Source organism: Ranitomeya variabilis, chromosome 2 (genome assembly GCF_051348905.1).
Source record: "Ranitomeya variabilis isolate aRanVar5 chromosome 2, aRanVar5.hap1, whole genome shotgun sequence".
Lineage (NCBI taxonomy): Eukaryota > Metazoa > Chordata > Amphibia > Anura > Dendrobatidae > Ranitomeya > Ranitomeya variabilis.
In genome coordinates, this window is record NC_135233.1 from 535,061,122 (window position 1) to 535,079,143 (window position 18,022).

General features: G+C 45.3%; 1 protein-coding gene across 1 annotated transcript in view; it reads right to left on the minus strand.

Moving 5' to 3' along the window:
- Nucleotides 1–10,702: 10,702 nt before the first annotated feature.
- LOC143809694 (uncharacterized) overlaps nucleotides 10,703–18,022 on the minus strand; it is a 222,956-nt gene continuing 215,636 nt past the window's right edge. Inside the window, exon 2 of the mRNA XM_077292739.1 lies at nucleotides 10,703–11,708. Within this exon, the coding sequence (XP_077148854.1) occupies nucleotides 11,668–11,708 (41 nt within the window). The 3' untranslated portion in view covers nucleotides 10,703–11,667. The remainder of the gene's footprint in view (nucleotides 11,709–18,022) is intronic.

The window sequence follows — 18,022 nt, forward strand, 5'->3', positions numbered from 1 at the left end:
AGTTAACCCCTTCAGTAAACACCGTAAGAAAAAAAAAAAAAAAACGAGGCAAAAAACAACGCTTTATTACCATACCGCCGAACAAAAAGTGGAATAACACGCGATCAAAAAGACAGATATAAATAACCATGGTACCACTGAAAACGTCATCTTGTCCCGCAAAAAACGAGCCGCCATACAGCATCATCAGCAAAAAAGTAAAAAAGTTATAGTCCTCAGAATAAAGCGATGCCAAAATAATTATTTTTTTCTATAAAATAGTTTTTATCGTATAAAAGCGTCAAAACATAAAAAAATGATATAAATGAGATATCTCTGTAATCGTACTGACACGAAGAATAAAACTGCTTTATCAATTTTACCAAACGCAGAACGGTATAAACGCCTCCCCTAAAAGAAATTCATGAATAGCTGGTTTTTGGTCTTTTTGCCTCACAAAAATTGGAATAAAAAGCGATCAAAAAATGTCACGTGTCCGAAAATGTTACCAATAAAAACGTCAACTCGTCCTGCAAAAAACAAGACCTCACATGACTCTGTGGACCAAAATGTGGAAAAATTATAGGTCTCAAAATGTGGAGACGCAAAAACTTTTTTGCTATAAAAAGCGTCTTTTAGTCTGGTTTCACACTTGCGTTTTTATCTGCATGCGTTTTTTAAAAAAACCGCATGTGTGAAAAAATGCATGTAAACGCGGTAAAACGCATGCGTTTTTATAGAAAAACACAAGAAAACAAGAAAAAAACAAAAAACCCTAACCCTACCCCTAACGCTACCCCTAACCTGAAATACGTGGCACTGAAATACGTGGCACTGAAATATACGTTTATATACGTATATACGTATATAAGTGCCACGATATTTCAGTGGCCACGTATATAAGTGCCACGTATTTCAGTGCCACGTATTTCAGTGCCACGTATTTCAGTGCCACGTATTTCAGTGCCACGTATTTCAGTGCCACGTATTTCAGTGCCACGTCTTTCAGTGCCACGTATTTCAGTGCCACGTATTTACATGCCACGTATTTTTCAGTGCCTGAAATACGTGGCACTGAAAGACGTGGCACTGAAATTCGTGGCACTGAAATATCGTGGCACTGAAATATCGTGGCACTGAAGTATTTACGTGCCACGTATTTTTCAGTGCCTGAAATACGTGGCACTGAAATACGTGGCACTGAAATACGTGGCACTGAAATATCGTGGCACTGAAATACGTGGCACTGAAATACGTGGCACTGAAATACGTGGCTCTTAAATACGTGGCACTTAGATACGTGGCACTTATGACTGTCAGAAAATGTTCAGTAAACGGTTAGGGGTGAGGTTAGGGGTAGGGTTTCAGGTAGAATTGGGGAGTTTCCACTGTTCAGGCACATCAGGGGCTCTCCAAACGCGACATGGCGTCCAATCTCAATTCCAGCCAATTCTGCGTTGAAAAAGTAAAACAGTGCTCCTTCCCTTCCGAGCTCTCCCGTGCGTCCAAAAAGGGGTTTACCCCAACATATGGGGTATCAGCGTACTAGGGACAAATTGAACAACAACTTCTGGGGTCCAAGTTCTCTTGTTATCCTTGGGAAAATAAAAATTTGGGGGGCTAAAAATCATTTTTGTGGGAAAAAAAATGTTTTATTTTCACGGCTCTGCGTTGTAAACTGTAGTGAAACACTTGGGGGTTCAAAGTTCTCACAACACATCTAGATAAGTTCCTTGGGAGGTCTAGTTTCCAATATGGGGTCACTTGTGGGGGGTTTGTACTGTTTGGGTACATCAGGGGCTCTGCAAATGCAACGTGACGCCTGCAGACCAATCCATTTAAGTCTGCATTCCAAATGGCGCTCCTTCCCTTCCGAGCTCTGTCATGCGCCCAAACAGTGGTTCCCCCCCACATAGGGGGTATCAGCGTACTCAGGATAAATTGGACAACAACATTTAGGGTCCAATTTATCCTGATACCCTTGTGAAAATACAAAACTGGGGGCTAAATTTCATTTTTGTGAAAAAAAAAAAAATATTATTTTCACAGCTCTGCGTTATAAACTGTAGTGAAACACTTGGGGGTTCAAAGTTCTCACAACACATCTAGATAAGTTCCTTGGGGGGTCTAGTTTCCAATATGGGGTCACTTGTGGGGGGTTTGTACTGTTTGGGTACATCAGGGGCTCTGCAAATGCAACGTGAGGCCTGCAGACCAATCCATTTAAGTCTGCATTCCAAATGGCGCTCCTTCCCTTCCGAGCTCTGTCATGCGCCCAAACAGTGGTTCCCCCCCACAAATGGGGTATCAGCGTACTCCAGACAAATTGGACAACAACTTTTGGGGTCCAATTTATCCTGATACCCTTGTGAAAATACAAAACTTGGGGGCTAAAAAATCATTTTTGTGAAAAAAAAAAATATTTTTATTTTCACGGCTCTGCGTTATAAACTGTAGTGAAACACTTGGGGGTTCAAAGTTCTCACAACACATCTAGATAAGTTCCTTGGGGGGTCTAGTTTCCAAAATGGTGTCACTTGTGGGGGGGTTCAATGTTTAGGCACATTAGGGGCTCTCCAAACGCAACATGGCGTCCCATCTCAATTCCAGTCAATTTTGCATTGAAAAGTCAAATGGCGCTCCTTCCCTTCTGAGCTCTGCCCTGCGCCCAAACAATGGTTTACACCCACATATGGGGTATCAGTGTACTCAGGACAAATTGCACAACAATTTTTGGGGTCCAATTTCTTCTCTTACCCTTGGGAAAATAAAAAATTGGGGGTGAAAAGATCATTTTTGTGAAAAAATATGATTTTTTATTTTTACGGCTCTGCATTATAAACTTCTGTAAAGCACTTGTTGGGTCAAAGTGCTCACCACACATCTAGATAAGTTCCTTAGGGGGTCTACTTTCCAAAATGGTGTCACTTGTTAGGGGTTTCAATGTTTAGGCACATCAAGGGCTCTCTAAATGCAACATGGCGTCCCATCTCAATTCCAGTCAATTTTGCATTGAAAAGTCAAATGGCGCTCCTTCCCTTCCGAGCTCTGCCCTGCGCCCAAACAATGGTTTACACCCACATATGGGGTATCAGTGTACTCAGGACAAATTGCACAACAATTTTTGGGGTCCAATTTCTTCTCTTACCCTTGGGAAAATAAAAAATTGGGGGTGAAAAGATCATTTTTGTGAAAAAATATGATTTTTTATTTTTACGGCTCTGCATTATAAACTTCTGTAAAGCACTTGTTGGGTCAAAGTGCTCACCACACATCTAGATAAGTTCCTTAGGGGGTCTACTTTCCAAAATGGTGTCACTTGTTAGGGGTTTCAATGTTTAGGCACATCAAGGGCTCTCTAAATGCAACATGGCGTCCCATCTCAATTCCAGTCAATTTTGCATTGAAAAGTCAAATGGCGCTCCTTTGCTTCCAAGCTCTGCCATGCGCCCAAACTGTGGTTTACCCCCACATATGGGGTATCAGCGTACTCAGGACAAATTGTACAACAACTTTTGGGGTCTATTTTCTCCTGTTACCCTTGGTAAAATAAAACAAATTGGAGCTGAAATAAATTTTGTGTGAAAAAAAGTTAAATGTTCATTTTTATTTAAACATTCCAAAAATTCCTGTGAAACACCTGAAGGGTTAATAAACTTCTTGAAAGTGGTTTTGAGTACCTTGAGGGGTGCAGTTTTTAGAATGGTGTCACACTTGGGTATTTTCTATCATATAGACCCGTCAAAATGACTTCAAATGAGGTGTGGTCCCTAAAAAAAAATGGTGTTGTAAAAATGAGAAATTGCTGGTCAACTTTTAACCCTTATAACTCCGTCACAAAAAAAAATTTTGGTTCCAAAATTGTGCTGATGTAAAGTAGACATGTGGAAAATGTTATTTATTAAGTATTTTGTGTGACATATGTCTGTGATTTAAGGGCATAAAAATTCAAAGTTGGAAAATTGCGAAATTTTCCAAATTTTCGCCAAATATTCGTTTTTTTCACAAATAAACGCAAGTTATATCGAACAAATTTTACCACTAACATGAAGTACAATATGTCACGAGAAAACAATGTCAGAATCGCCAAGATCCGTTGAAGCGTTCCAGAGTTATAACCTCATAAAGGGACAGTGGTCAGAATTGTAAAAATTGGCCTGGTCATTAACGTGCAAACCACCCTCGGGGCTTAAGGGGTTAAACATAGAGGATACAGACTGCAGCACAAACCATATGGGTAAGAATCTCAATGCGTTTCTGGAGACTAGGCTCCCTTAATCATGATTTGTCATGATTAAGGGAGCCTAGTCTCCAGAAACGCGTTGAGATTTTTACCCATATGGTTTGTGCTGAAGTCTGTATCCTCTATGTTTAAAGTTTGTGAATAAAGAAAACTCTTTTTTATGGATTCGATGAAGCTGGACATTCTCTTCTTTTTTGGACTCAGTACGCATGGACATAGCGGGTACATGCGCCCAAAGATTGGTTTATAGATTACGGGTGAGCCGGTTTATATTCCTTCTTTTTAGGGAAGTGCTATGCCTGGAGAAAAGTGAGATTCCTTTTGGCAGGTTATCACACACACAACACCTTCCAAATCCAGGCCAGGAGGGGGAGCTCAAAACCCTGTTTTAGTGCAGCTTCCCTGAATAAAGATCCTGGTTTGGAGGAGGAGTCAGACAGTTGGTCCCAGGAGACCAGTGAGTGCAGTTCAGTTTGTACAGACAGTCTGTGAGCAAGGACAGACATGAAGGGAGCAGAGAGGAGATACAGGACTCAAAGAGGCTACGAGTAGGCCTCCAAGGAGTCAGTGCACAGAAACCGGGTACTGGGAACCTGAGGCTTTGGTGGAAACTCTAAGACACAGAGCAGAACCGGAGGACATAGGATTGCACGGACATTGCCCATTCACACCTGTGGTACAGCAGCACCCTGGAGCCTGGAGTCACCGTGCGGAGACCCCCAGTAGGTACGGCTCAAGCTGCCTACCATACAGGTACCTGTCCCAGGACAGGGGAAACTACTAGGACCTTGTTTGGAGCACTTATTGGCAGCAGGTACCTCAGACACAGCAAGCGCAGAGTGGAGGGCCCCCAACCTGACCTGCCAAGGGGATTCTACTTGTCTCTGGACTGCCTGGACTCCTAATGTACCTGTTGCCGGTGCTCTGGACTGTGGACTACCATCTGCAGTGTTAAAGAAATGGTTAATCTGTATTCTGAATTAAATAGGAAAATACTAAGAATTACACAGAGATTGTGCAACAGGTTGTCATGCTCGCGCCCAGACTGGTTGGCATGGGCGTGCGGGGGTGTGGCCCCACTGTGCCACAGACCAGACTACCCTGGAAGGGGCGTAACTAAGTAGCTTCCTTGGTATTCACTGGAGCCTCTGATGGTGAGGTCAGACTTGTGCGGCAGGAAGCTACCAGGTACCACTCCAGGGTGGTGTCTGGCTGTGACTGTTGATCCCACCGGGGAACGGAACATAGACAGGCAAGCGGGCACGGCTGGCACTCTGGTTGGCAGGCAGGTACGACTGGCTCTAGCAGGACAGGCAGACAAGGCTGGTACACTGGAAGAACCAGTAGGGACCGGTCTGCAGGCAGGTATGTAAAACAGGTAAGAACCTGTTCAGACTGGAAGACTTAAGAATAGGTAGAGATGACTGCAAGAGCAGATGCAGAGCAAAAGCACAGGAGCTAGAGCCAAGAACAGAAATGCAGGAGGCGGAGCCAAGAGCTGGAGGCAGAGCCAAGCACATAAACGCAGGAGGCGGAGCAAAGAACAGGAGGAGCCAAGCACGGAAATGCAGGAGGCGGAGGCAAGAGCTGGAGGTGGAGCCAAGTGCAGAAACGCAGGAGGAGAGCGGAGCCAAAAGCAGAGCAAAGCAAGACACAGAGTACGCACAGCAGGGAAAGGAAACCAAGTCAGAGATATAAACGGACACAGGAACAGGACTAGGCTAAGTGTTATGACCCCAATGGCGAGGGTCTCAGAGGAACGTGGAAGTCTGCAGAATACAAAAATCCAGCTCATAGGGCAGTGGTAACTGGGTTGACCATATATCTACTCCTAACGCCAACACTAGAAGTAGCCGGGGATCATTCCTACGTTGATTCTAGATGACACGCTCCAGCCGGAGAATCTAGCTACCCCTAGTAGAGGAAAACAAAAGACCTTTCTTGCCTCCAGAGAAGGGGACCCCAAAGCTGGATAGAAGCCCCCCACAAATAATAACGGTGAGGTAAGAGGAAATGACAAACACAGAAATGAACCAGGTTTAGCACAGAGAGGCCCGCTAACTGATAGCAGAATAAAGAAAGGTAACTTATATGGTCAACAAAAACCCTATCAAAATCCACACTGGAAATTCAAGAACCCCCGAACCGTCTAACGGTCCGGGGGGAGAACACCAGCCCCCTAGAGCTTCCAGCAAAGGTCAGGATATATATTTGGAACAAGCTGGACAAAAATACAAAACCAAAACAAATAGCAAAAAGCAAAAAGCAGACTTAGCTGATATTACTGGAACCAGGATCAGTAGACAAGAGCACAGCAGACTAGCTCTGATAACTACGTTGCCAGGCATTGAACTGAAGGTCCAGGGAGCTTATATAGCAACACCCTTAACTAACGACCCAGGTGCGGATAAAAGGAATGACAGAAAAACCAGAGTCAAAAAACTAGTAACCACTAGAGGGAGCAAAAAGCAAATTCACAACAGTACCCCCCCCTTAGTGAGGGGTCACCGAACCCTCACCACGACCACCAGGGCGATCAGGATGAGCGGCATGAAAGGCACGAACTAAATCGGCCGCATGAACATCAGAGGCGACCACACAGGAATTATCCTCTTGACCATAGCCCTTCCACTTGACCAGGTACTGAAGCCTCCGCCTGGAGAGGCGAGAATCCAAGATCTTCTCCACCACGTACTCCAACTCGCCCTCAACCAACACCGGAGCAGGAGGCTCAGCAGAAGGAACTACAGGCACAATGTACCGCCGCAACAAGGACCTATGAAATACATTGTGAATAGCAAACGACACAGGAAGATCCAGACGAAAAGATACAGGATTAAGGATTTCCAATATCTTGTAAGGCCCAATAAAACGAGGTTTAAATTTGGGAGAGGAGACCTTCATAGGAACAAAGCGGGAAGAAAGCCATACCAAATCCCCAACGCGTAGTCGGGGACCCACACCGCGGCGGCGGTTGGCAAAGCGCTGAGCCCTCTCCTGTGACAACTTCAAGTTGTCCACCACATGATTCCAGATCCGCTGCAACCTATCCACCACAGAATCCACCCCAGGACAGTCAGAAGGCTCCACATGACCCGAAGAAAAGCGAGGATGGAAACCAGAGTTGCAGAAAAAAGGCGAAACCAAGGTGGCGGAACTAGCCCGATTATTAAGGGCAAACTCAGCCAACGGCAAGAATGTCACCCAATCGTCCTGATCAGCAGAGACAAAACACCTCAAATAAGCCTCCAAAGTCTGATTGGTTCGCTCCGTCTGTCCATTAGTCTGAGGATGGAAAGCAGACGAAAACGACAAATCAATGCCCATCCTACTACAAAAGGATCGCCAGAACCTGGAAACGAACTGGGATCCTCTGTCTGACACAATATTCTCAGGGATGCCGTGCAAACGAACCACGTTCTGGAAAAACACAGGAACCAGATCGGAAGAGGAAGGCAGCTTAGGCAAAGGAACCAAATGGACCATCTTTGAGAAGCGATCACATATCACCCAGATAACGGACATGCCCTGAGATAGCGGAAGATCAGAAATGAAATCCATGGAGATATGTGTCCAAGGTCTCTTCGGGACAGGCAAGGGCAAGAGCAACCCGCTGGCACGAGAACAGCAAGGCTTAGCTCGAGCACAAGTCCCACAGGACTGCACAAATGACCGCACATCCCTTGACAAGGAAGGCCACCAAAAGGACCTGGCCACCAGATCTCTGGTGCCAAAAATTCCCGGGTGACCTGCCAACACCGAGGAATGAACCTCGGAAATGACTCTGCTGGTCCACTTATCCGGGACAAACAGTCTGTCAGGTGGACAAGACTCAGGCCTATCAGCCTGAAATCTCTGCAACACACGTCGCAGATCCGGAGAAATAGCTGACAAGATAACTCCATCTTTAAGAATACCAACAGGATCAGCGACTCCAGGAGCATCAGGCACAAAGCTCCTAGAAAGAGCATCGGCCTTCACATTCTTTGAACCTGGTAAATACGAGACAACAAAATCAAAGCGGGAGAAAAACAATGACCAGCGGGCCTGTCTCGGATTAAGGCGTTTAGCAGACTCGAGATACATCAGATTTTTGTGATCAGTCAAGACCACCACACGATGCTTAGCACCCTCGAGCCAATGACGCCACTCCTCAAATGCCCATTTCATGGCCAACAACTCCCGATTGCCCACATCATAATTTCGCTCGGCAGGCGAAAACTTCCTAGAGAAAAAGGCACAAGGCTTCATAACAGAGCCACCAGGGCCTCTCTGCGACAAAACGGCCCCTGCTCCAATCTCTGAAGCATCCACCTCAACCTGAAAGGGAAGTGAGACATCGGGCTGGCACAAAACAGGCGCCGAAGTAAACCGGCGTTTCAACTCCTGGAAAGCCTCCACGGCAGCAGGAGCCCAGTTAGCTACATCGGAGCCCTTCTTGGTCATATCCGTCAAAGGTTTCACAATGCTAGAAAAATTAGCGATAAAACGACGGTAGAAGTTAGCGAAACCCAAGAACTTCTGAAGACTCTTAACTGACGAGGGCTGAGTCCAATCAAGAATAGCTCGGACCTTGACTGGGTCCATCTCCACAGCAGAAGGGGAAAAAATGAACCCCAAAAAGGGAACCTTCTGTACACCAAAGAGACACTTTGAGCCCTTGACAAACAAAGAATTTTCACGCAAAATTTTAAAGACCAACCTGACCTGCTCCACATGCGAATCCCAATTATCAGAAAAAAACAAAATATCATCCAGATAAACAATCAAAAATTTATCCAGATACTTCCGGAAAATGTCATGCATAAAGGACTGAAAAACTGAAGGCGCATTGGAGAGCCCAAAAGGCATCACCAAGTACTCAAAATGACCCTCGGGCGTATTGAATGCGGTTTTCCATTCATCACCTTGCTTAATGCGCACAAGGTTGTACGCACCACGAAGGTCTATCTTGGTGAACCACTTGGCACCTTTAATCCGGGCAAACAAGTCAGACAACAGCGGTAAAGGATACTGAAATTTGACAGTGATCTTATTTAAAAGCCGATAATCAATACAAGGTCTCAAAGATCCGTCCTTTTTTGCCACAAAAAAGAATCCCGCACCAAGAGGGGAAGAAGACGGACGAATATGTCCTTTCTCCAGAGACTCCTTGATATATGAACGCATAGCGGTATGTTCAGGTACCGACAGATTAAACAGTCTTCCCTTAGGAAATTTACTGCCTGGGATCAAATCTATAGCACAGTCACAGTCCCTATGAGGAGGCAGTGCACTGGACTCAGACTCACTGAAGACATCCTGATAATCAGACAAATACTCCGGAACTTCCGAAGGCGTAGAAGAAGCAATAGACACAGGCAAGGAATCCCCATGAATACCCCGACAGCCCCAACTTGAGACTGACATAGCCTTCCAGTCCAGGACTGGATTATGGGTCTGTAACCATGGCAGCCCTAAAACAACCAAATCATGCATTTTATGTAAAACCAGGAAACGTATCACCTCGCGGTGTTCAGGAGTCATGCACATGGTAACCTGTGTCCAATACTGCGGTTTATTTGCTGCCAATGGCGTAGCATCAATACCCCTAAGAGGAATAGGATTTTCCAATGGTTCAAGAGTAAAACCACAGTGCTTAGCAAATGACAGATCCATAAGACTCAGGGCAGCACCTGAATCTACAAACGCCATGACAGGATAAGACGACAGTGAGCAAATCAAAGTTACAGACAGAATAAATTTAGGTTGCAAATTACCAACGGTGACAGGACTAACAACCTTAGCTATACGTTTAGAGCATGCTGAGATAACATGTGTAGAATCACCACAGTAGTAGCACAAGCCATTCCGGCGTCTATGAATTTTCCGCTCATTTCTAGTCAGGATTCTATCACATTGCATTAAATCAGGTGTCTGTTCAGACAACACCATGAGGGAATTTGCGATTTTTCTATCACATTGCACCGAATTAGGTGTCTGTTCAGACAACACCATGAGGGAATTTGCGGTTTTGCGCTCCCGCAACCGCCGGTCAATTTGAATAGCCAGTGCCATAGTATCATTCAGACCTGTGGGAATGGGAAAACCCACCATAACATTCTTAATGGCTTCAGAAAGGCCATTTCTAAAATTAGCGGCCAGTGCACACTCGTTCCAATGTGTCAGCACGGACCATTTCCGAAATTTTTGGCAGTACACTTCAGCCTCGTCCTGCCCCTGAGACATAGCCAGCAAGGCCTTTTCTGCCTGAATCTCAAGATTGGGTTCCTCATAAAGTAAACCGAGCGCCAGAAAAAACGCATTAATATCAGCCAATGCCGGATCTCCTGGCGCCAGCGAAAAAGCCCAATCCTGAGGGTCGCCCCGTAAGAACGAAATAACAATTTTTACTTGCTGAGCAGAGTCTCCAGATGAACAGGGTCTCAGGGACAAAAACAATTTACAATTATTCACGAAATTCCTAAACTTAAACCTGTCTCCGGAAAACAGTTCAGGAATCGGTATTTTAGGTTCTGACCTAGGATTTCTGATAACATAGTCTTGTATGCCCTGCACACGAGTAGCCAGCTGGTCCACACTTGTAATCAAGGTCTGGACATTCATGTCTGCAGCAAGCATAGCCACTCTGAGGTAAAGGGGAAGAAGAAAAAAAAAAAAACTCAGAATCTTCTTTCTTATAATCCCTCTTCTGCAATGCATTAAACCTTTAATACTGGCCTGGCAAACTGTTATGACCCCAATGGCGAGGGTCTCAGAGGAACGTGGAAGTCTGCAGAATACAAAAATCCAGCTCATAGGGCAGTGGTAACTGGGTTGACCATATATCTACTCCTAACGCCAACACTAGAAGTAGCCGGGGATCATTCCTACGTTGATTCTAGATGACACGCTCCAGCCGGAGAATCTAGCTACCCCTAGTAGAGGAAAACAAAAGACCTTTCTTGCCTCCAGAGAAGGGGACCCCAAAGCTGGATAGAAGCCCCCCACAAATAATAACGGTGAGGTAAGAGGAAATGACAAACACAGAAATGAACCAGGTTTAGCACAGAGAGGCCCGCTAACTGATAGCAGAATAAAGAAAGGTAACTTATATGGTCAACAAAAACCCTATCAAAATCCACACTGGAAATTCAAGAACCCCCGAACCGTCTAACGGTCCGGGGGGAGAACACCAGCCCCCTAGAGCTTCCAGCAAAGGTCAGGATATATATTTGGAACAAGCTGGACAAAAATACAAAACCAAAACAAATAGCAAAAAGCAAAAAGCAGACTTAGCTGATATTACTGGAACCAGGATCAGTAGACAAGAGCACAGCAGACTAGCTCTGATAACTACGTTGCCAGGCATTGAACTGAAGGTCCAGGGAGCTTATATAGCAACACCCTTAACTAACGACCCAGGTGCGGATAAAAGGAATGACAGAAAAACCAGAGTCAAAAAACTAGTAACCACTAGAGGGAGCAAAAAGCAAATTCACAACAGCTAAGACAAAGTCAGGAACAGGACAAGGAACAGAGACATGGACACAAGCCAGGGTACTAAGCCCCACTGGGTGGCTACACAGGACACAGACCAGGGTACAACGCCCTCCTGGGTGGTGGACACGAGAGTAAAAGAGACAGGGCCTGGCACCTCAGCAGCTAAGAACTGACTGAGGGAACTGACTTAAATACAGGAAGCCTCATGGCAATTGGCCGGGGACACCTTAGCAAGGTGCACACAGACTCAATAAGACACAGGAGTTGCCGGCGCCACCCCCCTATGCACACAGACAGAGCATGCACAGAGCAAGCATGTACAGAGCAAACAGGAGACATGAGGCACACAGCATGGAGCTGGCAGCAGAGAGAAGTCACAACAAGGCCCAGAGAAGTAAGTGAGTTTGAGTGTAATGCAGGTGGGGGATGTGAGGCCATGCAGCGATGCCAGCAGGGTTGTTACACAGGTCATATGTTTTTGGTTATCATCTGTCTCTCCTTGTGGACAATTTCCCAGACATTCCACATAGTAGTGGTCAGAATTTCTCAGAATTGGTCAAGGACATGTGGTTTATTTCTAGACTAACGATATGTGTCTGTTTTTGTCTTTAGCCACCCAAAAATCCTGAGTTTTCAAACAAAATCTCAGAACCAGAGCACGCTGACATTTTTTTATGTAATCTATCTTGTATCCCAGGATGTGTATGACAACCCATTGTATAATCCATATTATTGCCAATTTATTATGTAACCCTATATTTCCTCTTGATCTTGGGGCTTTAAAAGCCCAGCCCTAAAAATAAAGAACAGAGACTATTTGGACAGACAATGAGCAGTGTGTCTCTCTGATTATTGCTTCATTGCTTGGGTACATAAGACACAGAACACCTGAGTAGGTTAGAAATCCCGTCTCCAACAGCAGTAAACCAGGTAAAGACTTACAACTTGTCTCCTCCATTTATTCACCGGCACATACTATCCACGCCTTACACCATAGGACTCCTGGGGACCCCGATTCACCTGTGGGAAGTGTAACACCTGTGCTGCCGCAACATCCCCCAGGCAACCCCTTGAACGCAGCGTCGGTCCCACTACTGACCGAACACCACAGGTGGCGACACAACAGACTTTTAACATTTTCCCCTTTAAAGACCGTTCCCCTTTAACGTTGAGCCCCAGGGCCACGGACTGGGTTGCAGCCCCCGTGACATCCCCCTTTTGAGACCGGACCCGGTACCGAGTACCCCACTGCCCTGGCTGGGTGACTCACATACAGTAGGCGACCTGACTTAAAAATAGTTTGTAGCTTCTAATGTATTATAGAGGCCTGATCCAGAGGCCACAAAAAAATCTTCTGTTCCTAGTGTCATACAGTTAATATTTGAAGGGAAAAGGGAGACACAAAGCGCAAATATGGTCTTATCTCACAAAAAGAATGGAGGGATCACCAAGAAAATCGCTCACCTGGTGAAGCTGAAAGCAGGCATGTGAAGATTTCGGCTGCCGCAGATCCACAAGCTGTTAATGTGGTAATTGACTATTCTTGCTGCAAATGTCTGGTTTGTAATGCAATATCTTCATAGGTGTATAGAGGCCCATTTCCAACAACCATCACTCCAGTGTTCTTATGGTACTTTGTGTTTGCTAACTGTGTAAGAAGGCCAATCGATAGTTAGAATACCCTTGAAAACCCTTGTGCAAGTATGTTAGCACAGCTAAAAAGAGTTTGGCTGATTAGCGAACCCATAAACCTGACCTTCCTTCGAGCTAGTTGAGAATCTGGAGCATTACATTTGTTGGTTCCATTAAACTCTCAAAATGGCCAGAAAAAAAATAACTTTCATGTGAAACTCAACAGTCTATTCTTGTTCTTAGGAGAGCACAAACAGGCTCTACCAGAGTAGAAAGAGAAGTGTGAGGCCCCACTGCACAACTGAGCAACAAGACAAGCACATTAGAGTCTGTAGTTTGAGAAATTGACGCCTCACAGGTCCTCAACTGGCAGCTTCATTAAATTGTACACACAAAATGCCAGTGTCAACGTCTACAGTGAAGAGGCGACTCTGGGATGCTGGCCTTTATTGCAGAGTGGCAAAGAAATAGCTGTATCTGAGACTGGCTAATAAAAGGAAAAGATTAATATGGGCAAAAGAACACAGACATTGGACAGAGGAAGACGAAGATTGGAAAAAAGTGATATGCACAGACGAATCCAAGTTTGAGGTGTTTGGATCACACAGAAGAACCTTTGTGAGATGCAGAACAACTGAATAGATGCTGGAAGAGTGGCCGACACCAACTGGTGGAGGTAATGTGATGATCTGGGGTTGCTTTGGTGCTGGTAAAGTGGGAGATTTGTACAAGGTAAAAGGGATTTTGAATATGGAAGGCTATCACTCCATTTTGCAAAGCTATGCCATACCCTGTGGACAGCGCTTGATTGGAGCCAATTTCATTCTACAACAGGACAATGACCCAAAGCACACCCACAAATTATGCAAGAACTATTTAGGGAAGATACAGGCAGCTGGTATTCTATGTGTAATCAAGTGGCCAGTGCAGTCACCAGATCTCAACCCCATTGAGCTGTTGTGGGAGCAGCTTGACCGTATGGTACGCAAAAAGTGCCAATCAAGCCAAACCAACTTGTGTGAGGGGCTTCTGGAAGCATGGGGCGAAATTTCTCCAGATTACCTCAGCAAATTAACTGCTAGAATGCCAAAGGTCTGCAACGCTGTAATTGCTGCAAAGGGAGCATTCTTTGACAAAAGCATAGCTTGAAGGAGAAAATTATTATTTAAAATAAAAATCTTTTTTTCGGACCTTGTCAATGTCTGGACTAGATTTTCAATTCATTTGGCAACTCATTTGATTAATAAAAGTATGAGTTTTCATGGAAAACACAAAATTGTCTGGGTGACCCTAAACTTTTGAACGGTAGTGTACTTTAGTGATGAGTGACTATACTCGTTACTCGGGTTTCCCCGAACATGCTCTGGTGGTATTTTGGCATGCTCGGAGATTTAGCTTTCGTCGCTGCAGCTGCATGATTTGTGGCTGCTAGACAGGCTGAATACATGTGTAAAATCTCTAACAAGCAGGCAACTCCCACATGTATTCAGGCTGTCTAGCAGTCACAACTCGTGCAGCTGCGGCAATGAAAACTAAATCTCTGCACACGCCAAAATACTCGGAGACCACGCCAGCATGCTCGCTCATCACCACTTACCATCCCTCCGCTCTCTCGCAGCGGCGTCCTGTTCTGATGCTGGCAGCTGATTTCAGCGTGTAAGCAGAGCATGGCATAACTGCCATGCGCCCTCTATGCTGAGGTCAGCTGGTGGAATATTCACTGTTCTTAATGCCCGGGGCTATAGACATGGAGTACAGTCAATATTCATTTTCTTTAATAGCGGGCACACTGTTAGCTCAGGCACTGGACGAGCATATGTGCCCACTATTTAAGAGATTGAATATTCACTGCTCTGCACTTCCATGGGTGTGGAGAGCAGTGAATATTCACGTGATCGCCCAGCAGCTGCAGGAAGCAGGCGGCTGCGGCTATCACTGTGCCCGCTATTAAAGAAAATTAACATTCACTGATCCACATGCCCATAGTTCCCGTAACCTCTCGTCGCTGGCTTCAGGTGACAGAGGTAGGAAGGACTATGGGCGTGGGGAGCAATGAACATTGATTTTCTTTAACTGCGGGCACACGTGTTAGCTGCATCAGCCGCTACTGCCTCCGTCGCTGCTGCTCCTCTCCCATCCACAGTCACACGGTACATATATATAAGGTACATCTGGACTATAAGCTGCACCACCCTACTTCCTAAAAACTTTTGGTGGAAAAAAGTGTGTCTGTTTTCTTTTAAGATTCTGTCTCTGACAGTTGAAGTGTACCTATGATAAAAATTACAGATCTCTCCATTCTTTGTAGGTGGGGAACTTGCAAAATTGGCACTGTATCAAATACTTATATTCCCCACTGCATGCCACTGAATAAAGTTTATGATCAATATCATCATTAACTAACGTACCCCGAGGGTAAGAAAGATGTTGAATCAGTCGAAACTTATTCAGCTGCTTAGGGACAATTCTCAAAGGGTTAACCACTAAATAAAAAAAAGGAGGTTCCTTAAATGGGTCCAAAGCTACTTTCTTCCCTAACTTGTTTAAGACCACCACTGAATAAGTGGATTTAAGGTTTTTAAGAATGCATGGGATTTTAAATGAAGGGGGTGGAATTCTAAAGCCCTCATCGAATCTTGCTGCCAACAACTCTGCTTTTTCCCTATCGGAAAACCAATTTAAGGAAGCTTTGCAGATATCTTCACTGGGATCACTCCATTGGGTATTATAGCTGAGTATCTGTCCCTTATTTCTCGTGAAACAATGTGCTGCATCATGCGATGATCTCCAATGGAAGCAGAGGTGCTTAAATATACAGTTAACTCTGAATTTGCACTGGTTGTCATTGAATTTTCAACACAAATTTGGCTTTTGAGGTATCGGTTGCCCTGATTGACTTCCGAATCCCTGACTTTTTTAACTGGCTTCCTGATTAGACTTTGAAACTAGTAAAAAAACAGTATCTGGTGGCGCTAAGTATCCGTAAATCAGAGTCCTTGCAGCGACACCAACAAACCTCCACAAATGGTTTGTAAATAAGATATGTAGTAAGAAACAATATACACCTAAGGTATATAGGTGCGCGCTGGACAGTGGCAAATGTAAAGGAAATAAGGTGCTGTTGTATACAGAAATGCCCCAAATAAAGGTGGTCCGCTTTGAAAGCTCAATCAGTGATGCTTGTTGATAAGCTATACGATTCAAAAAGAGTCTCTAAGGGAAACAGGCGCAGGATATCTCCGGCTAAAAATCAATACTTAAAATGTCAGGGGTGCATCCACATATGCTTACCCGAATCCTTGAAGGGCTGAAGAACCTTGTGGATGCTGTCGTTGCTTTGGAGATCCAAGATAGGAATGGTCTAAGCAGGTGGCTGCTCCGGCCGGTAACAGCCACCTAGAAACTATGCTCTGGGAGAGGGCGAGGACCTGTGACTCCGGACGCCGCGTGAGGTGGAAGCGGTGAGTCCGGATGAGCTGCAGGACCTTTCTGGCGTCACAGGGCACGTGATCGCTTCCCTGAACCCGTGAGTGCAAGTGAACTTGCACTCACGGGTTCAGGGAAGCGATCACGTGCCCTGTGACGCCAGAAAGGTCCTGCAGCTCATCCGGACTCACCGCTTCCACCTCACGCGGCGTCCGGAGTCACAGGTCCTCGCCCTCTCCCAGAGCATAGTTTCTAGGTGGCTGTTACCGGCCGGAGCAGCCACCTGCTTAGACCATTCCTATCTTGGATCTCCAAAGCAACGACAGCATCCACAAGGTTCTTCAGCCCTTCAAGGATTCGGGTAAGCATATGTGGATGCACCCCAGACTTTGAAACTAGCCCCACCTTTTAAGGAAAGTCCTTATCTAGTTGGGGCTATCACCCTCAACCATAGGCCAATTTCCTTTAGGTCCCATCGTATCATAGGACAAATGACTTTCTGCTGGCGAAATTGGTCATCGTACCTCAATCATGCTTGCCCCCATAAATCCTATATGCCTCACCAATAGAATCCATGTAACAAAACAGGGGAGAGCAATTCTTAGGTGCCTTTTCACCTATGACGCTAGCCAAAATCGTAAAGGCCTGCAGTCAATTAGTAAAGGTCCAGGTCAAGCGCCATCTGCACTCCTTCTCTTCCTCTTTCTTACTATCGCCCTTCTTGTTTGTATCTAAACTAAATTTTTCCAATGGTAAAAGTTAAAAAATTTAGACCTACTTGTCTTTCCAAATCTTTTCTGTAATTTCCTTTTTAATATGGACACCCATGAGATCTTCAAAGCAAATATATACCTCACCATGCACCCTACCCTCCAGGTGAATCCCATTATCCTTTTCATTCTTAGGGTACCGTCACACAGTGCCATTTTCATCGCTACGACGGCACGATTCGTGACGTTCTAGCGATATCGTTACGATATCGTTGTGTCTGACACGCTACTGCGATCCGGATCCCCGCTGATAATCGTACGTCGTAGCAGATCGTTTGAAACTTTCTTTCGTCGTCTAGTGTCCCGCTGTGGCGGCATGATTGCATCGTGTGACACAGGTTGTATACGATGTGCGCACAGTAACCAACGGCTTCTACATCGCAAATACGTCATGAAATTATCGCTCCAGCGCCGTGTATTGCAACGTGTGACCACAGTCTACGACGCTGGAGCGATAATCATACGACGCTGCAACGTCACGAATCGTGCC